Source organism: Rhinolophus sinicus, chromosome 2, assembly GCF_057876585.1.
Source record: "Rhinolophus sinicus isolate RSI-liver-muscle chromosome 2, RSI-T2T, whole genome shotgun sequence".
NCBI classification, from domain to species: Eukaryota; Metazoa; Chordata; class Mammalia; order Chiroptera; family Rhinolophidae; genus Rhinolophus; species Rhinolophus sinicus.
Window position 1 is genome coordinate 100,894,605 of NC_142502.1, and position 23,276 is coordinate 100,917,880.

The 23,276-nt window shown below is 52.9% G+C and overlaps 1 protein-coding gene across 1 annotated transcript in view; it reads left to right on the forward strand.

The window, feature by feature from the left end:
• Window positions 1–271: 271 nt before the first annotated feature.
• Window positions 272–23,276, forward strand: part of MDGA1 (MAM domain containing glycosylphosphatidylinositol anchor 1) — a 54,877-nt gene continuing 31,872 nt past the window's right edge. The window contains exon 1 of the mRNA XM_019753939.3: window positions 272–404. Within this exon, the coding sequence (XP_019609498.1) occupies window positions 338–404 (67 nt within the window). The 5' untranslated portion in view covers window positions 272–337. The remainder of the gene's footprint in view (window positions 405–23,276) is intronic.

Genomic DNA, 23,276 nt, shown 5'->3' on the forward strand with positions numbered 1-23,276 from the left:
AGAGCCCTGGGGACTCAGGGCGGCTCCGCAGCCGGGTTGCTCGGGCCGGGGCGCTGGCTGCTGCGTCCGGCGCGCGGAGGCACCCAGGGCCGGGCCAGCGCCCCCTGCGTCCCCACACGGGCAGCGGCGCCGGAGGAGAAACCCGGGTCGTCGCCGCCGCCGCCGCCGCCGCCGCCGCCGCCTCCTCAGTCTGCGGGTCTCCGTCGCCGCTGCCGCCCCCTCCGTCGCCTCTCGGGGAAGGGGGAAACGCAGGGGGCATTGCGGGGCCCCGGCGGATGCGCCCCCCGCCTCCTTTTGGGCTGCGCCGCCTCGCGGGGATGAAGCACCGGCCGTGAAGATGGAGGTGACCTGCCTTCTACTTCTGGCGCTCATCCCTTTCCACTGCCGAGGACAAGGAGTCTACGGTAAGAGCCCGCGTCCGGCTCCACGCCGGTTTAGAACCGCGCGGAAACTTTGCAAGAGGCGCAAAGTGCGCGCTGCCGAGGTTTGGTGAGGACCGGGACTCGCACTCTGGAGCGGATGCCTGGTTCTCCGCCCTTTTCCAGGGCGCAAGGAGATCGAGCTAGCTGCTTCGGAGCACGCAGATGGGTTGTAGGGTCTGGCGTGAAGCCGGTGATGCCAGGGGGGAGGTACCCACTTTCTCAAACCCTGTCAGGGGCGACAGTGGCTACGAATCCTGAAACCTAGTCGGCTCCGGAGACTGACAGACTCCATCCCAGGGGCTGGGGCAGCGACTTGCACCGAAACCTGGTTCTACTCCGGCTCGGCCTCCGGAGTGGAAGCTGAGCGATCCGCAACCCGGAATTGCGCGCAGCTTGAGAACGAGCTGGCTGCCGGCACCGCCGCCGAGCCGGGGCTCACCTTCCCGGTTCCCTCTGCGGCTTCGCTTCTTTTACTCGCTTCTTGACAGCCGGAGCGGATGCCAGCATCCCCTGGATCCGGCGCCTAAAACCCCGCCAGCATCCCTTTTCGGACCTCTCCTGAGCCAGTTCTTCCTGTCCCCGGTTCCCAGCTCCAAAACCCCAGCCTCACCTTCCTTCTCCCTGTGTGCACACGCAGACACATTCAGCCACCGTCCTCAGGAAACACAGCACGCACCCCCGGCTACGTGTCCAAACTCTGCCTCCTGCCCCGCAGCTTTGCTCCCGCGTCCCCACACCTCACTTTCAGGCACCAAAGGGACTCTGGTCACCCCTTCTCCCTTCTTTCCCGTGGGTTTTCTCTGGGAAAGGTCAGGAGAGCAGGCATCATCCCTCTCAAATACCCTCCCTCCGAGTTCTAGCAGCCGGCAATGCCCTGACCCCACAGCACAAAAAGTCAGTCTCCGGGCCAGTCGCCCTGACTTTGCCTTCCCTTGACTACAGGGCCGTTTGTGTAGGCCACTTTTTAATGATGTGGAGCTGAAGTGGGGAAGATGCTCTTTCTTTCGCAGGGGTCAAGGGTCTCATTATTCACCTTTTATCAGGGAAGAGTTTGACCTGTTCTGTTGGTGGGGGTCAGAGGCATTGTCCCCCACCCCCACCCCACCCCTGGCTGCCAGCCTCAGGTGCAGATGCTAAATGCTTCCTTCTGGGGGTGCCTCACAAGAGGGAGGGGTGTCCTGAGGCGTTTCTGGGAGGTGACAAGCTCCTGGCCCTATACAGCTACCTGTCAGGCTTAATTCCCTGGGGAGGCTAGCTCAGGCATCTGGCCAAACTCTGCTTCTTAATTAGTTTGTGTGTCTCTTATTGCCTGGCCCTTTACATAGGCCAGAAAAGGAAAGAAGGAGGAAGAATGGAGCAAGGACTGAGAGAGGCTGGGTTGTGGGGAAGAGGCCACTGAACGGGTCCCAGAGGCCTCAGCCTGTCCAGGGCAGGAGAAGACACTGGGGTTGTGTGTGTGTGTGTGGGGGGGGGGGGTCCTCTTTCTTCTTTGTCCCCAAGGTTTCCCTACAGCCTCAATGTCTCCTTAAGCGGTGGCCTAAAGAGGGACATCGCTGAGACCTTTACCTCTTTCTCACCACACTTCAGGGGCTCTGGAGAGTGATGGAGAGACTGTCCGTTTGCTGCTGCTCTCCCACCCTGTCCTCCCTCGGAGTGCCCTTGGGTAGATCTGGCAAGCCCATTTCCTGGCCATCCTTCTTCTCCATCCCCTCCACCCTTTCCAAACTTCTCCAGGGCTGCACAGAACCTATTTTGAGGAAGCTCCTTTGAGCCTAGCCTGGAAATCCCAGCGATGAGGTCAGGGAGTGGAGGAGAGACGCAGTGGTCTCTGCAGACCCAGATTTCAGAGTACTTTGAGGCCAGAATTTAGTCATTGGCTTATCTGTCCCCTTTTCTTGGTATTGTCTCCCCTCCTTTATATGCTTGGGTCCAAGCTGCTCTCACTCAGAGCAAGTCAAGGTGGGTTGTGTGCACTGGCCAACCCAACTCTTGGGTGACCTTTCCACGTGCCCTTGGAAAATGTGTTTCCAGGGAAGACTGGAGCCTCAGGGGAATTGCTGAGTTGAAAGTCTTCATCGAGGTGGATAGAGAAAGAGGAAGATCTAATACGAGGAGGAGGAGGGTAAGAGGCTGCCAATTTCCTTGTGATGCTGGAAGCTTTGGCCAGATACAGCAGAAGGGAGAACGCTTGTAGGGCTGGGTCTGGGGTAAGAAGTAGTATAGAGAGCTGATTTTCTGCCCCTCACTTTTCCTCTATGCCCCAAGCAGATGAAGCCGCTTGAGAAAGAGTCCTGTGTAGGGGTGAGGAATGGTCACTCATGTCCATCATTGTATGCCAGCACCCAGCATGGCGCCTGGCATGCAACAGGAGCTCAGCAAATATATGTTGCACAAAGGAAGGGCCGTCATTGGGGAAGTTTGAGGAAATCCCCAAAGAAATCCCCAAAGAATTCTTGAAATTCTTTCTTTCCAAGAAGTCTGTCTAGGATGGTTTGCAGAAGGGTCGTTGGGCATTCTCTGGGGGCTCTGCTTAGGAAGAGTCACGAAGTCTTAGACTGGTGGCTGTAGGGAACCTCAGAGAGGAGAAAAGAGAAGAGGCTGGAAGCCTAGTGCTGTTTTGGCGTGAGGAGAGAGGCAGGTTAGACTCCAGACACAAGAAAAAAGTGTGCCCTGGAGAGGGAACCTTAGCCCCTTCCCCTCTGCCCCCAGGCCTGTGTGGCTGAGGGAAGGGCAGATTAGCATGGAAGCTGATTTGAAGAGAGGGAAGAAGAGCAGTATGTAGAGAGCAAACCCAGCAGAATCTGGCCTGAGCCTCTGCTGAATCTCTGCTGAGGCTGGTGGGAGGCAGGTGCCCGGTTTCCTGCTGAGGTTCCTCTTGCCGGCTCTGAGCTGCCCTGTCTGCAATCGGACTGGGGAAGCACGCCTTGTCTGGCCAGGTGGCTTCACTCTTCTCTGAGGCACAGATGTCACAGCAGCCGAGTACTAGACCAGATGGTCTATTTGGAGCTGGTTCCTCCCCGCCTCCGAATCTCCTGGTCCAGTTTGTTGTACTCCTGGGGGATCCTGTCATCTGCTTTCTGGCAGGCCAGGGGGTTGGCTGGCCCCAGAGGCCTCGCTCTGGGGCAAAGGCAGTAGCCAGGTGAATGAGGGGGAGTATCCTGTGTGAGGATAGCATCAGAGAACACCCCAGCCTTCCTCCTGGTTTCCTCCACTCCTCCCATGGCCATGGATTTCCAGCTAGGGGCAGGTCGAAGGGATCCTTCTCCCTTACAAAAACACAACAAACCCCTGGATTATTTAATATGCAGGAGTGGGAATTGACATTATCCTTAAGACAGGTTGTTTGCAACTTACTGGTGGAAGTCAAAATATTTCACCAAAGGTGTCATCAGAAACTACTATCCTATGCTAATTTTTATGGGAACATGAAGACAGATGTTGGAAAATTTGACAAGAGCAACATAGCTTACAGAATTATCACCAAGTCAGGTTTTTTTTTTCCCTCCTCTGAGGGGAGCGGAGAAGGAATTTCAGGAAGTGTGTCTCCCAGCGCCGTCTTCTGGGTGTTGATCTAGGTGTGGGCACTGTTGGGATTTTCCCTAGAGTTGTCACCCCGTGTCTCAAAACTGCCTGTCCACATCTGATTCTCCCTCTGGAGAAGACATCGCATCAGAAAACTGGTCCCCTAAGGGCTAACAGAAGGCTTAGGGTTTTCAAAATGTCCTCAAGAAGGTCCATGCTGCTGTCCCGCATTTCTTCTCAGTGATAGGAACTGCATGAGGGAGAGAGAGGGCCTTGTGTCCCCAAATCTAAGCTGTTTGGTTTTCTTTGCCACCCCTTTCCTCTCTGATGTTGGCCCCTGAGCCTGCCTGAGGGCTCCCAGGTCTGGTGTCAGACCAGAGAGCCCCCGCTTAGGGTCAAGATCTGCATGATGTCCCGTCCTACACTACAGGCTGGGAATCTGTTTCCTGGCTGGGTGAGGTTCTGGGGATGGTGGTGGGGGTGGTGAGAGAAGATTTTATTAGTGAGGAAAGCACCCATGAGGGGGCGGGCTGGGGACATGCTAAAGGCCCACTTGTAATTGGCCAGGCTTGGCTGGGAACTGCTGGGGCCGGGTGGCAAAGCCTCATTTAAAGCCTGGTATTAGCTCTGCTTTGCTGGAACATGGAGGGGCGGGTGGGGGGCTCCATAGGGAGAATGGAGGGAGCTAATCACAGCAGCCAAGGCTGGCAAATGAATGATGCAGGAAATCAATACCTGGGGGCGGGAGTGGAAATCCGGGCAGTGGTAGCAGCCGTGGCTTCTCTGGCTGCCCAGGAGGCCCAGGCGGGCCTGGGAGGAGTGAGACAGAGGCAGGAGTGTGGTGTACCCTCCTCTCCCCTTCATATCCTGCCCTTGTGACCCCCCAATTCTGTCTTCTTCCCTCCACCCCCTTCTGTCTTGCATTTCCTTGTGGCTGGGCTCAGAGAGGTTGGGCCAAGAGATGCCTCACCCAGCAAAGATGAGACCTGGGACATGGGACCTTGGGCTTCTCGGTACTACAAGAGCCCTGCCAGGTCTCTACCCGCCTCTGGACACCTGAGTCTAGGCCCCAGGTGCAGGGGTGTGTGCCTAAGGATGCTGCCCTGTGCAGCTGGCACTGTCACTCCAGATGTAGCCAGCAGGGGGCGGGCTTGGCCACCTCATTGCTTATTGCTTTTCCTGGACTCTTGGCTTCAAGACTCTGGTGGGATGAGACTTTAATTCCTCAGCCTGGGGCCCACGGGGACTCCTTAGGCGTTCTGAAGCTTCAGGTCTCCCTTCAGCTCTCATGTTTCCCCTCCCAGTGTCTTAGGGCATTCACCTGTAGCCAAAGCCACATTTCCTAAGCACCCCCTAGGCCAAGGTGGGTTCCTGCCCAGGTGGGGCTGTGTGCAGAGCAGGGGCTCATGCCCAGGCAGAGCTGCCTCTTTGTGAACCTGGGGTGTGGCCCCTCTCTTGCATCTTCCTCCCCGTGGTCAGAAGACCCTGCTTTGCAGGCCTGCATCTGCTAATGGCTTGTACTAGGTACTAAGGTCCCCCTATTGCATTTAAATGCTGATATGGCAGGCAAGAGCAATGCTTAACTCAAAGGAATGGATCCTTCTTTTAAAAACAATGAAATATCCCTTTCCCTGGGTCTTTGAGAAACAGAGAATACACGGAAATATAAGGAAGAAAGTAAAACTTGTTTGACATGCTGGCATACCTTTGGTTCTTTGAGGCATCTTTTTGTGCAAAGAGGAAGGAATCTTTCAGGGAAAATCATTGGTTATAACAACAATCCCGGATAGGTGCGTAAGTGCCATATGCCTTAACCAAGCATTAAATGCCTTTCTCTCCTTTAATTTCCATAACATGCTGAGAGGTCAGCATAGCAGGTCCTATTGTCCTCATGTAACAGATGAGGAAACTAAGGTTTCAAGCGTTTAAGTGACTTGCTTAAGGTCACACAGCTGATAAGAAGTGGCTCTGAGATTTAATCCCTGTGAGTCTTCTGATTTGGGGGCAGGAAAGCAGTATGATGTGCCCCTGACCATTCATTAAATATCTACTGAATACTTCTCTTAAGTAAGGCCCTGTTCTGAGAAGTGACAGGGCCACTGAGGGGAATAAGATGAGGTTCTGCCCTCAGAAAGAGGGGGAGGGGAGTCACAGACCAGATGGTGGTTCCAGGAAGATCTTGATAAATGCCATGTGGTAAGGGCAGCTAAAGGGCTGTGGGAATTCCAAGGGGAAGGAAATTACTTCCAAGGCCTTGTGGAGGAAGGGGCATTTGAACTGGCCTTCGACAAAGAGAAGTGAGGACTGAGCAGGGCATTCCAGGTGGAGGCAAAGGCACGCAGGAGAAAGAGCCTGGGTGTGTGCGGGGAATAATGAGTCACTCAGCTGGGCTGGAGCATAGGTTGAAAAGTAATAGGGGCAGTTGGATTTGGAACAGTATAGGAATAATAATAAAAATCACTATGTTTACTCCCCGGGCTGAGATCACGAATGTGCATAGTCTTCTTTCATCCTCACCACGAGCCCTTGAGAGAGTCATTCACAGCCCATTTTACTGATGAGTAAACTGAGGGTTCAGAAAGATGAAATTACTTGTCCAAGTGGCAGTGCTGCACTTAAACTCAGATCTGCTGATTGCAAAGCCTGTGCTTGGCAGGAGTAGGCTGGAATCCTGGGTTTGGAGGGCCTGTTAGGAGGACCTTGAGCAGGGAAATGTGTTGTATTTCAGGCCTGGTAGCCGCGCAGCTGTGAGGAGGTGAGGGTCGGGAGGAGGAAGACCCGTCAGGAGGTCCTGCAGTTGTCCAGGGAAGTCAGAGTGAGAACTTGTTCCGGGAGAGACTGGGTACAAGAACTGCAGTCATTCAACAAACATATGAGTGAAAGCTCTGTGTGGAGCGCTTGAGATATTTGGAGATAAACAAGCTCTTGCTCTCTTAGAGTTTACATTCAAATTGAGGGGAGACAGTCAATAAACAAGTCGATGGATACGTATATAATACACCTTGTGGTGATGAGGTCTGTGATAAAGGGTGAAGCACCCAAAGGGACAAGGAATGGTGGACTGCGGTTCAAGTTCATGTACAGTGGTGGGGGGACTCCTTGAGTAGGTGCCACCAGAACAGAGACCCGAAGATGCCAAGGGAGGAGGGAGAAAGCCCGGTGGGTCTCTCCAGGAAATGTATTCTAGGCAGGAGAGTAGCCAGTGGAAAGGCCGTGGGGTAGAAGCCTGCCTGGCCTGTTTAACCACAAAGAGGAGTGAGGATGGACGGAGCAGAATGAGCCATGGGAGGGGAACAGCGGGGGTTGGGAGGGAGGGGGGGCGTGGGTTGGAGGGTTAGTGGAGCCAGACTGTTTGCAGCCTTGAAGGCTAAGCAAAGGACTTTGGCTTTTATCCTGAGTGAGGTGAGGAGCCCTGGGAGGGTTTTGATCAGAGAAGGGACATGAACTGACACCTTTTCAAAAGAATCCCTCTGGTTGCCATGTAGAGAATAGACTAGAGGGGGTTGGGTAGGGGGGAAGAGAACCAGTTAGAGACTCCTGCAAAAGGCAAGAAATGAGACTGCGTAATCATTAGGTCCTAAAAGTACTTCAGGGAGAGCTCAGGCAAGGGATAGGAACTGAAAATGACTTTGAGGTTTGGCACTGGGAGACTTGGCACACCATGGCGTCAGGGTAGAGCGAAGGGGACTGATGTCAGACAGGTCTGGGGCACTGGAGTGAAGGAGTTCAGAGCCTGGACTTCTGTTCAGAAACCCGGGTCTGAATCCCAGCTCTGCTCGCACCAGCCTGACTTCCATCTGCTTTTTAAGGCGTGGCTTTCCCGCGGGTCAGATGGAAAGCATCGTACCCACTGCCTGCGTTTGTGATGAGCGAGCCATGTACCGTGCCTGGAAAGCCCTGAGCTCTGTGCCTGGAGCTTAGCAAGCCTTCAATAAAGTTTTATTTTCATGACAATGCCAGTGCAGTTTTGAACGTCCTGGGGTTCTGGTGTGGCATGTCTGGGAGAGATGTTGACGGGGCCGGTGGACGAGAGTGTCGGTACTCAGGAGAGATGTGCTCAGAAGAGGTGGACACGTGCGTTTGGATTTATGTGACTAGAACGATGTGGGTTGAAACCGTGCAGTGGAATATAATTCTCAGGGAAGAGAGAATAGAGTGAGAGAAGAGATTGGGCTCAGACCAGTGCCCTGAGGGTGGGGGGAGAAAGAGGAGACAGAACAGGTGGCATCAGGTAGGTAGGAGGAGACCAGACAGGGGACAGGGACTGGAAAGACAGGGGAAAAGACAGAGTCCACTAAAGAAGGGGCATCTGAGGTGGGGGAGGAGCCAGAGGCAGGGCCGCCTGGGGACTGGGAGGCAGGCAGCTGCAGCACCGAGTGGCTCCTCAAGATCCTGCAGGTTCTCATCAAGTGGGTCTGGGGCGAGGTTGAGATTCACATTTATAACAAACTCTGGGGCGATGCCAGGGCCACAGGCCCATGGACCAGTCTTCGAATGGCAAGGCCATACGGGAAGGAGGACGGGATGAAAATGGGCAGACTCGGGTTGGAGGGCCAGGTGGGCAGCTTGCTGCCTCAAAGGGACCCTGGCCCAACAGGCTCACCTCTCTGAGCCTCAGTTACCCCATCTGGAAGCCTGGTTCGGGCACACCCACCTCTTGGGGTTTCAGAGAAGCCGAGAGTAAGAGCACTTTGTAGACTCTCAGGCGAACTGTGGGGATTCTGTCTCATGAGAGCAGAGTGGGTGGCAGGCAGATGGTAGGGATCCCGGGTGTGGGTGGCATGTGGAAGCCAGAGGTGCAGGCTGCGCTTTTGAGAAATGTGGCAGGCCAAGGAGGGCCAGAATGGCAGTTCCTATGAGACAGCCTGGGCCGTCTGCCGGTGGGAAGCTGGAGCTGCAGGGGTGGGTGACCTGTGGGGAGGTGGTGACTTGGGCAGGCGTGAGGGTGCTGCTTGGCTGGCTTTGGAGATTCCACCTCAGGCTCTTTTTGGTTCTTTTCCAGTCCCAGAAACGCAGCCGAGGTAGACTTTGATTATCTGGAGGGCTGGAAGCTGTGTAGAGAAGTGGTTCTCAACCCCTGCAGCCTGTCAGAACCACCTGGAGAGCTTTTTCAACAGCAGATGCCTGGCTCCACCCCAACCCCCTGAATCAGACACTCTGCAGGTAGCATCAAGGCAGCTGTGGTTGCAGAGCTCTCCAGTTGATTCGCGGGCGCAGCTGGTGTAGACAGTTCATCAGAATGAGCCAGGCCCAAACAGATGTCTTCCGTCTTCCCCTGGGCTTTCGGAGGGCACTTCTGGATTTTCCAGGTCATTGCCCAAGCTGTGTTTCAACCAAGCTCATTCGGACCCTGGGGACTTGAAAAAAATTATTTAAAATTTTTTTAAAATTAGGAGCAGGGAAACTTTCTATTTCAACAGTGCTAACTGGAAGGTGCAGGTCAGGAGCTTGGGAGACTGGCCCTCCTCCCTGCTTCTAACCAGGGGGTTTCCAGAACCGAACCTAGACAGACTGAAAGAAGCTGCCCCAGATCAACTGTTTTTATTGATCTGAAATAGGTAAATTCTATTACCTATTTTTGAAATGTGGCCCTTTTGTTTATTTTCTTCCCTGTTTGGTTTAGAATCAAATGAACATTTCAGAACTGGGCTACGTTGTAGCCATTCAGTGTAAACCAAGCACATATTTTGTGAGTACCCGCTAAGTGTCTGGAAGGGTGGTGGGTGCTGTGGCTGCAGTGTGAAGGGCACCTGTGCCCTCGGAGCTCGCAGTGGAGCAGGAGAATGCAGCCTTTTCCAGTACCCTCCTTTTCCAGGTGGAGAAGCTTGAGTGACTTGCCTGAGGCCCTGTAGTTGGCAGGTGGTGGAGTCAGGATTTGAACTCAAGCCTGCCCAGTGCCAAGTTTAATGCCTGCCCACTGCTCCGCGTGCGAGGCTCCTGAGGGCCATATCTGGCTAATTTTTGTTCCCTGGATTGTGCTGCAGGGGATGGGTTGGCCGATGGGAGCAGCATGAGGACCCCAGTCCTGTATCAGTTAGGAGTCTCATTCTGATACTAGAAACAAAGACCTGGTGACAGAGGCTCCAACGAATTAAAGGTGACTTTCTCAAGTCTAGAGGTAGGCCATCCATGGCTGCTATGGCAGCTACTGGTCACTAGAGATCCAAGTTCCTTTCAGCTTGTTGCTCTGCTGTCCTTACAGTCATGGCTCGCAAACTTTGCTAGAATTACCTGGGGAGTGTTCAAAAATCGTAATGCCTTGGTCATACATACCTAGTAGCAATTAGATCAGAATGTCTAGGAGTGGGAACCAGGCGTTAGCATTTTTTAAAAGGATCCACGTTGATTCTAATGTGCAGCAAAGTTTGGGAACCCCTGCCTTGGAGCATTTTGCCCCAGAATCACCAAATAGCTGCTAGGGCTCAGCCATCACGACACATTCCAGGTAGGAAGAAGGGAGGAACATTTAAAAGGGAAGGCCTACCAGCTGAGTCAGCTTCCTTTAGAGTGCTTTTCCAGAAGCCCCTTCCCAACGACCTCTGCTTACATCCCATCCACCATTCTTAGCTGCAAGGGAGGCTGAGAAATATAACCTTTTGATGAGTATATTCTCACCTATTAGAATATTGGGGTTCCATTAGAAAGAAGGAGAGAATGGATATTGGGTAGGTAATGAGCAGTCTTTACCACAGATCCCCAAACAGGGTCAGTCGGTGTTCCTGAGAGAGATACAGACGGATGTGAACACTTCTCTCCCCGCCCTCCCCTCCCACTGGGTGGGGGGCTCTGATTACTCTGAGGATGCCCAGAAGGAGCTTTAGGGAAGACGGAGACCCAGAGCAGGAAAGAGACTTGCTTGGGGTCAGCCACTCACTCACATGAGGGTCCCAGGTTCCTATCTGCCAGCGCTCTGGTTCCCTCTGCCCACCCCACACATCCGTCACACTTCCCTTGAGGTTTTGTTGATTTCTGCTGCGTGGTACCTCTCTCTTCCAGCAAGTGGCTCCTGCAGGAGAGCTCTGTTGACCCTCCTGATTTAGGGGAAGAGAAACTGAGGGGCTATGCTAGAAGCCCTGGGCCAGAGTCCTATAGAGGCAATCGAGCTCATTTTTCTGCCTCTCGGCAGGTCCACACCCACATGAGACCAGGCAAGTACACTGCTATTTGCTCAGGGTCTCTGGTCCTTCATTGTTGGGAAGTTCTTTTCATTGTCTGACTTTATTTTAACTTGCTGTAACATAACCTCTTCTCAGAAAGATTGAAGAGTGGAGGCCTTTGAGCTGAACTGGAATATCTCCTTGGCCCTGAGACTTCCCCTATGTGATTCTTAAGAAACTCTTAATGAGGCACTTTTTCCCATCTCTGAGAGTGACGGCCGGAGGGTAGGGGTGAGGAGGGAGCTGGATTCTGGTAGGCTTATCTATCTGGGCTTGGCTCTGGTGTCCTGGTAAAATAGTGACCTTGAGGTCAGTTTACCTTCCAGCGCAATACACAAGCCCACAAGGCAAGCTGAAGAGCTGTGCTTTGGTAAGGCCTGGCTTTACTCTCCTTTATGAAATAAGGCTATAAGGTAGACACAGAGAAGGCCATGATGTGGGGTTTGACGGTGTGGCAAGGAGTGAGCTCAGCTGCCAACCAATGGTCTTAAGTGACCCAGAAGCAGATCTTCAAGATTCGGTGCAGGAAGAGACTGAGACCAGAGAAGGTAAGTGGCCTGTCAAGGTCACACAGCAATTAGGTGCCAAAGCTGAAATTAGAAACCATGACAAGGGACTCTACAGCTGGATCTTTCTCATTCTCCTCTAGCACCTGGCAGGTTCAAGAGAAGCCAGGGTGTGTCTGCATGGTATTTATAAGCTCATTTTATACCCATATCTCTATCATTCTCTCCCTATCCCTATAAACACCCTATAAACCCCAGGCCTCGGTGAATCCAAACTACCGGATCTGGGGCTCATTCTGGGTCCAGGGCTCCCGGTTAGGTGTTAGAAGCCCTTAATGAGATGTCCGGGAGGCCCTGGGAGGTCCCCCTTCTGGGGAGAGGAGGCACCCAGCTTGGTAGTGTGAATTGGAGATTGCTACCAGTCTCCACCAGGTCCAATCTCTCTGTCACACTGCCTGTGGGCCACCTCAGAGTTACTAACAAGTTAGCCAGCCGAAACACGGCCACTGTTTCTGGAAGGCTGTGCTGGGAATACGCAGCAGCCCTTGTACCTTGTTGCAGTGGCTCAGGTTCATTAATCAGATGAGTTAGATTTTGAGGCATTGGGACTCAGGCAAGGAGGTTTCCAGGGAAGTGATGGGTGGAGGGAGGGGAGCGGGGTTGGGTATTTGGTGTGTATGTGTGTGTGGCTACATGAGGACCCTGGGTTGTGGCCGCGTCAGAGATGGAATAGGGGACACCATGATGATAGGAACTGCCTTGGACTTTCAGTTTGGGTTCCCCAGAAGCAGACCCTAAGATGAGGAGCCGAGTGCAGGTAGTTTTTTGGGAGGTGAGTGCGGGAAGCTCTGGTAGGGGAGAGGAGATGTGAGATAGGGAAACAAAAGGAACCAAGAAAAGGTGCTTCATCAAGCCAGTCACCACCATGCCTCACTGGGGACCTCTGGGACACTGTAAAACACACGCTTAGAGTTCTCCACCATGGAGAGGGAGCTGGGGCAGGTATACACCGACTGCCACCTATCGCTGATGGGGGGCTGCTTCTGGGGGTGTGAATTCCTGGTACTCGCAGCCCACTGCACACCCAAGCAGCGTGAGCTCTGGCCTCAGGAAGAGAGACGCAGGTGCTGGCATGTGTGCTCTGCAGCGGTCAGGGGCGGGGAGGTGGGCAGGGAGCACACACAGCCTGCACCACATCCTGAGCCTTGGGTCTTGCTTTTTCAGGTCCAGCCTGTTTTGCTGAGCTCTTTGTTCTTAGGTCTTGTCTTCTGGGCTGCATGTATAAGCCCCGCTTCCAGGCTGAAAACTTTCCTGCAGCCGCCAGACCTGTGAGCTGCTTATTCATTTCCTTGGATTCTGTGACCAGAACTCCAGGCCATTGATGGCCCCAAGATCTACCTGGTAGAATCCAGGCTCTCCCTGAAGGATTGAGGGGCCTCACACCTGGGGAGGGCATGGCTGGGGATGTCACTGAGGACAAATCCAGAGTCTCCAGGGTCCTTTGGGTATTGCCATGAGAGGCATGACCATTAGCTCCCGACCTGCTGAATTCAAAGCTAAGAACGAGGTGGGGACAATCCCTGAGACAAGCAGACTGCCCCTTTTCTCCTCAGGCAGGATTCTGTGTGGGTGATAAGGTCTACTGCATTCTGTTTGCTTTCCTCTGCAGGAAAGAAACCTTCTCCTGTGGATAGTGACCCGACTATCCTGCTCCCCTGAACACCCCTGGGTTGTAGGGGTCCACATCAGAGTGGCACCTCCAACCTGTTGCGAATTTCTCAGTCTCTTCACTACCATCTGGGACCTGAGATTAATTTGTTAATTAATCAAATTTTTCTTGAACTCCATCTATGTGCCCAACACTGTTCTAGGTGCTGAGGATACAGCAGAGAACAAAACAAAGAGACGATCTAGAATCACAGGCTTGTAGAGTGACAGAGCCAGGAGAGACCTTAGGGCGGATCTCATTTGTCAGAAGAGAAACCTGAGGCTGAGAGGGCAAGAGAAGTCCTCAGGCCACACAGCAAACAGACAGCCCAGCTTGCAATCATGGAAGGTCAGAGGTGATGGGCTTAGAGGTCACCTGGCCCTAAATGCTCAGGTTTTAGAGGCAGAAACCAGTAGCTCGAGGTGAAGGGTTGCACCAAGTTAGTGGCACTGCTGTTGGCTAGTGAACACGTTTTTCTCTTCTGCGTCTATCTCCCAAGCCAGATCCAGGCTCCCATTTACTGAAGGGAGTGTGTGTGCATGCATGTGTGCATGTGTGCCTGCGCGTGTGTGTATGTATGTATGTGTATATGTGTACGTGTGTGTAGCTTCATGTGGGCTAGGGCAACGGGCAGGAGACATGAGTGGCTTTCTCCTGATCAAGCCATCTCACCTTCTTCTGGGACATTCAGAGGCTGCAGTGAGTTCTCCCCTCCCCTTCTGCCTCCCTCTGCTCTCCCATACAGCCATGACCTTGGCCACTGCCCACTGGCGTAGAGGCCTCGGACAGTGCCAGGAGGGCTTGGTACTGAGGGATACCCTGACTAACCCAAAGCATTAACACCCATCTGGCTTGTTCCCTCATTTCCTTGGATGCTGAGGGAGCGGGGCTGTGAGGCTGTCCAGGGTGAAGGTGGCTGCATCCCCTGCCTCCACGCAATCACCCCCCCCCCTCATTCTGTTAGAGCTGGGGCAGGTCTAAGGAGTGGCTCCTTCAAGTTCCACTGCAGAATTTAAAGTCAGGTTGAGAGGTGAAAGGAGGGGATTAGGTGGGGAGTCCTGGCTGGTGGTGGTGGTGGTGGTGGTGTGTGTGGGTAGAACCATTGGCGTTAGATAAACTACTCACTGGGTACCTCGATAGGAGCCAAAATGCATTCTCCATGTTCTCTCTACTTTATCTACAAAGTGTGCACGTACACTTTACCTGTATTTTTTGTGCACTTGTAAATATACGTGGGCATGCTGTGCTGAAGGCATGGATATGCAGACGACATTGCACACAAGAACATGGGTATATGTGTGGGGGCCATGCTGGAGTGTGGGAGGGACTACAGACCTCTTTGGGAACCTCTGGGTTCACCTTTGTCTCACTGCCCTTTTAGGCAGCCCCTCAACACCCTTGCCTTGGTTCCCAGGCAGGAGGACAGGAACGGGCTATCAGTTAGGTGCTTATGTCCACCTTAGCGTATGGCTGCCGCCATCTCTTCTTAGAGTCCTGAAGTGGGGGCAGGGGCAGGCCGAAGCTGGCCTGAAGCTCCTGGCTAATTTTCCCGGCCTCCATCGATCCAGCAGCTTCTCCTGAGTCTATTAGCTGTCGGCGAGTGAAAATATCCCCCATCATGAGCCCTGACCTGAGACAGGGAGGGATCCATAGCAATTTGTTCAAACAGAGGGAAGCGTTTCCCTCTGATTTGTATTCCAATTTATTCCAGACAGGAAGGGGGTCAGGGTGGGGGGGGGGGTGAACCCTCACACACAGGAGCTGGGCCCAGGCCCATCCCCTTTAGCCCCCCATGCCAGCCAGGGTGGCAGCTGGTGCTCCCCATGGTTCCTGGAGGGGGTGCTGGGGAGGGGAGGGTGGGCCCCAGCAGGGGGATGGGAAGAGAGGCCCTCCAGTCTTCCCAGCAGGTCTTGCTCGGCTGGAGAGCTCAGTTGTGGATTTGGTTTTCACAAAATACAAAGCCGCCTGCTTGGAGCCTCTCTCCCAGGCACTGGGGCCTCTGCCAGGCGTGCGCTCACCCACAGTGCCCGTGCCAGGGTGGGGGCTGGGCTGGGCGCATGGACACAGTGGCCCCAGCTGGGCTGAGTGGCAGGGGGCCTATTCTTCTCTTGGAGGCCTCCCAGCCTGCCTGGCAGGAACAGAGATGCTCAAGCTCAAAGGAGACCTGGCACCTTGGAGAAGCGGCTGTGCGGGGCGGGAGCCCCTCACCGCGGGAGCTCTGAGCGTCTCTCTAAGACACAGGGCTCATGCCTTGTTCCTCCTCTGAGCAAGTTGGGGCTCACTGATGTCCTAACCAGGAAGTCTCTTTTGAGCTGACATTTATTAAGTACTTACTATTTGCTGGGTCCTGGGCTAGTGCTGCCAAGTACCCAGTCCTTGCATGGTCCAGTCTTCCTCATGCACCTCAGCTTCCTCGCTTTCTGTATAGTTCTGTCACCTCCCTCACCCATCGCTGCTTGGTCTTTCTCCCTTCCTCCTGGGAGTCACTTCTCCCTTCCACTCAAGAGTGGCTCTGATAACTGAGGGTCTCAGGACTGATGGGGGACGCTGCCGCCCCTTTGTCCAGAGGGACCCTATAAACAAGCTAGCTCTCTTTCTTCTGGGTCACTTCCTTTGGCCCCACCTCACCCTCCCTTCCCCACCAGGGCCCCTGCCTTTGCAGAGGTGGTGCCATGGCAACTGCAGAGGAGCTTTCTGAGAAGGGTTAGCCAAGTGGTCTTGGACAAACCCCCACCCCCACTGCTTCCTTCCCGCATGCATCAGCGCCCCCAGCAAGGAGAGTAAGCAGAGAAGTTTTTCACACTGAGCTGTCAGCGGCTAGCAGCTCTGAGGTCAGCTGTCGCATATGACTTGCCAGGCTCCATGACACCACCAGGATCTAATTTCAGAAGCAAGCAACTAAATATATCAAAGTCAATGAATAATCATCTTTCTCACTCAGCTGGGAGGGTAGGGAGGCAGTGTGGCCTAAAGGATAGGAGCAGAGGCTTCTGAGCTAGGTCTGGGTTCCAGTTCTGCCTCTGCCACTCACTGGCTGTGTGATCTCGGGCAGGCTATGCTCTGTGCCTCCGTTTCCCCAAGCCCACGATGGCGATAATAATAGCACCTTCCTCAGGGGGCTGTGGCAAAAGGGAAATGGGGGAACTCACTGAAAGTCATTCTTAGCCCAGTTCCTGGCACATGGGGAGGAAATGACCCAGCTGTTCAGAGGAGGACCTGCTAAATGAATGATTCCAGCACCCGGGTTTGGCTCAGGGAGCTGATAAGTCACAGAGGCTGCCACCATGGAGGTGGCATGTGAGGCTCTGTGTACAGGCGTGTGACACAATAGTGGGAGAAAGAGAGAACAAGACCGAGAGCCTGGCCCAGGAGAAAAGGTGGCAGGATTCCAGCCCTCCTCCCATTTTCCTCTTGGAGAAGTTCATAGCACGAAGGTTCCCTTTGCACTACTTCATAGGTTGGGAGACAGGTGTGTTTGCAGCCCCTTGCTACCTATCACCCTTATCACCACCCATTCCAGACCTTACTTTCCTCTTAAGAGTCAGTCTCCCTCCCCCATCCTCAGCCCCTCGGAGCCTCCTAATGGCAGTGACTTTTCTGTGCCTGGCTGTGATTGAACTCTGGTCCAATTGGCCTCCCCCACCCCCAAGTCCTTTACTTTTCTCCCCCAACCTACTGGCTTTCAAGTCATTTACAAGTTGTTCAGAGGCTCAGCATTATAATGAGATCCTACAGTGCATGCCACTTATGTGGTTTCTAAAATTTTCACCAAGAAAGGAGAGAAGTCCTTCAGTGACAGAGAGAAAAATAACGAGAATACTTAAGCAGGGGGGCAGGTGTGGCATTTCCTGATTTATAAATGTACCTGATGCTAAAGAAAATACGTTCCCAAAGTTCATGTTTCCTGAATTGACTCTTGAAAACTAAAGATTGTTCATCCCTTTCAGGGACATAATGTGCTTTCCGTCCCAGAGGTGTTCACCTTTTGAAAGGGACACAGAGAGTGAACAAGTGACAATGAATATCCTGGGTGTTGATGAGTGTTAGGAAGAACACACAAAGCAGGGAAGGGGATTGAGCATGATGGAGGTGGGGCAGGCATGCAGTCTTGCATAGCGTGGTCAGGGAAGGCCTCTCTCCTAAGAGAGCTGAAAGAAGAGATGGTTTCCAGCGAGCTCTGGAAATCTGGGGAAGAGCGGTCCATCAGAGGGAGCTGCAAGTGCAAAGGCCCTGAGGTCGGTATGGGCTTGGCTTGCATGAAGAGCAGTGTGGCCTCAGTGAGAGGAGGGCAGAAAATAAGGTGGATGGGAGCGGATGACAGAAGTATGGCGGGCTATTGAGAAAGCATTGGCTTTGACTCCAAGTGAGATAGGGCCACAGTAGGGTTTTGAGCAGAGGAAGGATGGGATCTGACCTTGTGTTATCAAGGAATCCCTCTGGCTGCTTGTGGAGAACAGACTACCAGGCAAGGGAGGAAGCAGGGTAGACCTAGCAGAAGGCTGCTGTAATTATTCAGGCAGGACATCGTGGTGATGGCTAAGACGAGGATGGTTTCGCAGGAGTCGGAGTCGGGACCAGTTTTGAGAGGGTCAAGCTGAGGGGGCTCGATGGTGGATTGGGTGTGGGGTGTGGGAAATGGAGAGAAGTCAGGGGTGGCTCCCAGGTTTCTGGTTGACACTTAGTCAGCAGGGGACAGTGTGTTTTTCACTAATGGGTGAATGAGAAATGGCTTCAGGCCTTGGGAGTGTTGCGGGGTGAGTCCTAAGGACTATCCTCCCAAGGTCAATGGATGGAGAGAGGCATAAAGCTAATCAGGCCCTTACATGTATGCTTTCTGATTTTTAAACCTCAGAGCTAACCCTCCCCCTACCTCCTGAGCTGGGGAAAAGGCCCAGCGTGGAGGAGCTATGCAGAGGCAGCTTTAAGAGGTTTCAAGCATTCAGGGTTGTGGCACCCAAATCCTACCCCACAGCTGGATAGGTGACGTCCAGGAACCCACAGTAGCCTGAGGTGGGGGGGTCAGACTGCTGCCTGGTGGTGGTTGACTCCCCAGAAATCCTGTCCTTTGCTCTGCGGCTCTCTGTCCTGGGGTCTAAGGCCGTACCCGCTCTCAAGCTGCAAGATTGATTTGGCTTTCAGGGTTGTTACTGTTATTATTATCCACTTAAACAACTTCACAGGGGAAAAAAAGGAGCTCAGTGACCATCAAACATTAACTGTTCATTCTAAATTCCCCGCCCATACCTGTCAATATATTTTTACATAGTAGTAAACAGTGGTCTGTTCTGCTTTCTTGGCTGACTTTATCTCCTCCACACGTCTCCCGGTATTGACTGAGCCCTCAGCCCTGTCACTTTAATGGCCGCAAGGTACCCCCTGCATCGACGTGCTGGAGTTTGGTCACCATTTCTCCATTTGCTGGGCGTTTGGGCAGACGCCAATTTTCCCTTCTTCAAAATAGTCCTGCTGTGAATATCCTTATGTGAATTATTTTTTTCCTTTTAAAGTATTTCCTTGGGGCCTATTCCCCAAAGTGAGATTGCCTAATAGGTCATAGGAGAGGAACAGTTTTATGGCTCTCATTTTGTACTGCCAGGTTGTGCTGCGAAAAGTTTGAGCCAGCCTTGTATGCAGCCCAGCCACCATGGATTTTATAATTTTATTTTCACTGGTTTAATAGGTGTACTGTGGCCTACTTCTTAACAGCCAATGTTCACTTCCTGAAGCCATATTTAGGTCTTTCAGCACCTAATAAGACCTGATCTGTGCAGAACTTTACAGTTTACACGGCACTTTCTGGTATGTCATCTCACTTAAGACACTGGGAGCCCAATACCGTGTTTCCCCGAAAATAAGACCTAGCTGGACAATCAGCTCTAATGCGTCTTTTGGAGCAAAAATTGATATAAGACCCGGTATTATATTATATTGACCCGGTATTATATTATTATATTATGTAATAGCGGGTCTTATATTAATTTTTGCTCCAAAAGACTCACTAGAGCTGATTGTCCGGCTAGGTCTTATTTTCGGGGAAACACAGTACTGTTGTTCTCTGTTTTATATGATGAAATGGGGTTTAGCCAACCAGTTGTTGCAGGTTTGGTTGGAAAGGACTCCCACGCACCTGCCACCATCCCTTTCTTTCTGAGGGCCCAGAGTCCCCGGATGTTCATTTCAGCCCCAATGCAGTAGGACAGCGCCGTTGTCTTTCCTCAGTTCCCATGGCCAGGCCTGTGCCAGGCCCCAGGCTGTGCCCTGTACTTCCAAGTTGGGTCTCAGCTCTGTGGGGCCTGGGGGAAGCTCCTGGGCTTTGGGTTAGGTGGGGCTTTGGGGTTCTTTGCTTCAAAGCAAAGCCACTACTCCCTGACCCAGGACTGGCCCAGGCTCTATGTTCTGAGTTGGGGGCCTGGACCTGGCAGTGTGTCTCTGGTCCCATGCAGGAAGTGCCCCATCCCTAGTGTTGGTCACAGGTACACTGGAGCTTCAGGTTCCTAGGGACAGGGTCACTTAGGAGGCTGTGGAGGTCGCGGCAGCTCTCAGACTCGGGGTACCTTGTCATGGTGGACACACCCTGAGGTATGAGTTTGGTTTTATTCTGCTCCCTTCTAACTATCCTTCTAGAGTATCCACTAGGCAGCATGTCCTGTGCACGGTGTATCCCATTCTTATAGTGTTTAACATTCACAATAGGAAGTTCTCTTATGCCCATTTTACAGTCAGGTAACCGAGACCCTAGACTAGAGGGTTCAGTGATTTGCCCCAGACCACACAGCAATTACTTCAGCAGCCTGGCCGGGAAACCCACGCCCTGGGCTGTGTCTCCTCCAGCGCTGATTCTCCTCCCATGGCCTGGGGTATACCATGCACAGAACATGTGCTTTGGCACATGGGAGCTTGGCCATATCTAGTCTGGGCTGCTGTCAGCCCCCAGGGCCAAATGAATTGCAGTGATGGGGTCGCCAGGACCAGTAGAGCTTGGTGGAGCTAGGTAGCTGGCACTTAGGAAAATTTTACATAAGTAACTCCTTACATCCCTGGGCAAGGTAGGCTCAGGTCCTGGGTTCCAGAAGCCCTTCCTGCCCTGATGGGTGTCAGCCTCTCTTTCCCACCATCATCCTGTGTGTTCATCTGGGGAGAGCTTTCCTTCCAGTTTTAACCTCCTTCAGCCCCCCTTGATGTTCTGGTCTCTTGGGATTATGGCTCTTGGTATCCCCCCAAAGTAGACTTCCTCATTCAGTTGTATATTTTCCTCTTGCAGACCCTTGGAACAGGTTCCCAAAGGGTCCCAGTCTATATTATCAAATGGAAAGGGAACTGAAATTTATTGAGCACCTACTAGATACTAGTCATTGAATTCTCTACCCAATGTACATTATATTATTTAATCCACACAACCCAGAAGTTATTTCCCCTAGAGCCTCAGATGTAGTATTATTCCTATTTTGCAGTTGAAGAAACCGTGGCTTCAAGAGGTTTAATGACTTGTCCAAGGTCACAAAGTGATTAGGTGGGAGCGAGAGCCCTACCTCCTGTCCCTTACACCATGCCATCTAGGCAGCCCCTCTGACGTGCAGTTACAGCCTTGGACCAAGCAATGCCTGACTCGAGGCTTGTGCCTTTCTGCTCTCTTCCCAAGCATCCTGCCTACAGTGGTGATTGTTACCTCATGTCCCTTCATTGTTGAGAGTTCTTTTTTTCCTATCTTCTCATTGTTGAGAGTTTCGATCCCAGTGTTCTGGGGCCCACCAGGGAGAAAGTCCCTTTATAGTTTTCCCCAGGGACCTATGATTTCTCACTTACAGGGCTTTCCCCGTGGCCTGTCCTGATATCCCAGAGTTCCAGCCGTGGTGTACAAATTAGACTTCCACTGATACTCTGACAACAAACAGTCCATGAGAAAAGCTGGCACTCTCAACAGCTGTGTACCTTCTGATGAGGCCAGGATGTGGGTGCCGTGGTGCCGAGCCCTCCTAGGGACTGGGGCACGGATGCACTGGCTGCCACTTTCAGCAGAGGAGGGCTGCCCGGACTGCCAGGCTCTGCAAATGGACCCAGGCCCTGTACACAGAGGCAGGTTAGGCAAGCAGTGGCAGGTCGTTCATCTGACTACGAGAGCACAGCTAGATTTTATGCTCCGTTGTGGTGACAGGATGGCAGCCGGTGCACTCATCCTTTCAGCTATGTCTGTTCTCCATACTCACTGACAGCACCCTCGTACCGGAGGTCAGAGACACATACAATTGGATGGGGAGAGATTTTTGCAGCCAAAGGGGAAGTTGGCTGAATGTGGATTTGGTTTGATGAGCAAAGAAGACCTTGCAGTGGAGAGCAGACTTAAGGTGGTCTGCAGCAAGGCGAGAGCAGAGGTTCTTCTGTGAGGGGGGCTGGGCCTTATTTGGCTCTGCATCCTAGAGCCGAGGGCAGGACATTTCACATAATAGGTGCTCAGGAAATGTTACAGAAGGAATCAGTGAATCGATGGCACATTAACAGGTGACTGTGTGTGCCATTGGAAATACAGGGAGGCCAGGGAACGAGGAGGGGGATGGAGAGAGAATCGGCCTGGACCAAGGCCTAATGACCTGAGAGGCTGCCCAGGAGTAGACACGACAGTGTGCTGTGCGTGCCCTCCAGACGATGGGCATGCAGGTGAGGCAGAGGAGATGGTGCGGGGCGGGTGGGACTGTTTCAACATGGTTTTCCCAGCAAAGATTTGGAGCCTCCCCAACACTTGGCGGCGTTTTTCTGAGAAGTCACCTGGCCCACCCCTGGGTGGCAGTGAACAGCGGACAGGCTTGAGCCAGCTCCACAGCCAGCCCGCACTGTGGGGGGGGGGGGGGCAGGGCAAACCCCCACTTTGGACAGGGTTCATCCATGTTTGATGGCCCACGGTCCACAGCAGAGGCACATAAGCGTCACCTCTCGCAGAAGGAGACCCAGGCTGAGCCAGCCAGGCGCCTGCCCTGAGAGCCTCCTCCCAGACCCAGCCGCCACTCTCTCAGCCCCTAATTAAAAGAGAAAAGCTTGTTAATATTTCAGCACTGTTAACCCCACTAAATTATTAAGTGTCCATTTGCATTACATGCATAAAAGGATCGATAAACATGTACGAACCAGGAGCTGGGAGGGTGAGGAAGGGATAGTTTCTAAGGATGCTGCATGAGACTGGTCCACCAGCGACTCAGAGACAGTCCTGTACCCTGAGCCCTGCCCTGGGCCCCGTGTTCTCAACCTGTGCCAGCACTTGGGAACTGGAAGTGCATGGGGATGAGCACAAAAGTCAGAGAATCAGACAGACTCCCATTCAGCCAGGTGTCCTCGGACAACTTATTGAAACTTGATGAGCCTCAGCTTCCTCATCTGACAAATGGGAGCAATAGTAGGCTTGCTATGAGCAATAAATAAGGTACTAGATATAAAACACTCAATACAATGCTGGCACAGAGTAAATTGTTATTGTTGTATTATGCATACATTGTTACATTATTGTTCTCTTATGGGAGGAGGGGGAGAGACTTGAGACATAACTGCAGCTCACAGCAATCCCTCCCTCTTCCTTTCTGCTTCTCAGTAGGCCTTTATCCCAGCTCTTCTAGACTCTAACTTCCCTAGTGCAGGGCCTGGGTGCCGTCACTCCCTGTACACCCAGCACCGAGCTCAGCACCTCACACTCACAGGCATGTGTTGGATGCCTGTCTGGTGGCAGTCAGGACAAGAACACAGATCCTGATTACATATTGTCTGGCCCAGAACACTCAGCGATGCTTGCGGGCGGTGGTTGGGGTGGTGGTACCTGCCCAGCCATCTTAAGATGCAACTGGGCCGATAGAACCAACTCCAGGTGGGGAGGTCTGCAACGCTCACCCCTTCTCCTGTCTCCTTGTCCTTTCCCCGCTCTGCTCTGTTTGGAAGTTTCCCCAGCCTGCAGCCACTTCCCCTGAAAGAGTCAGGAGCAGGA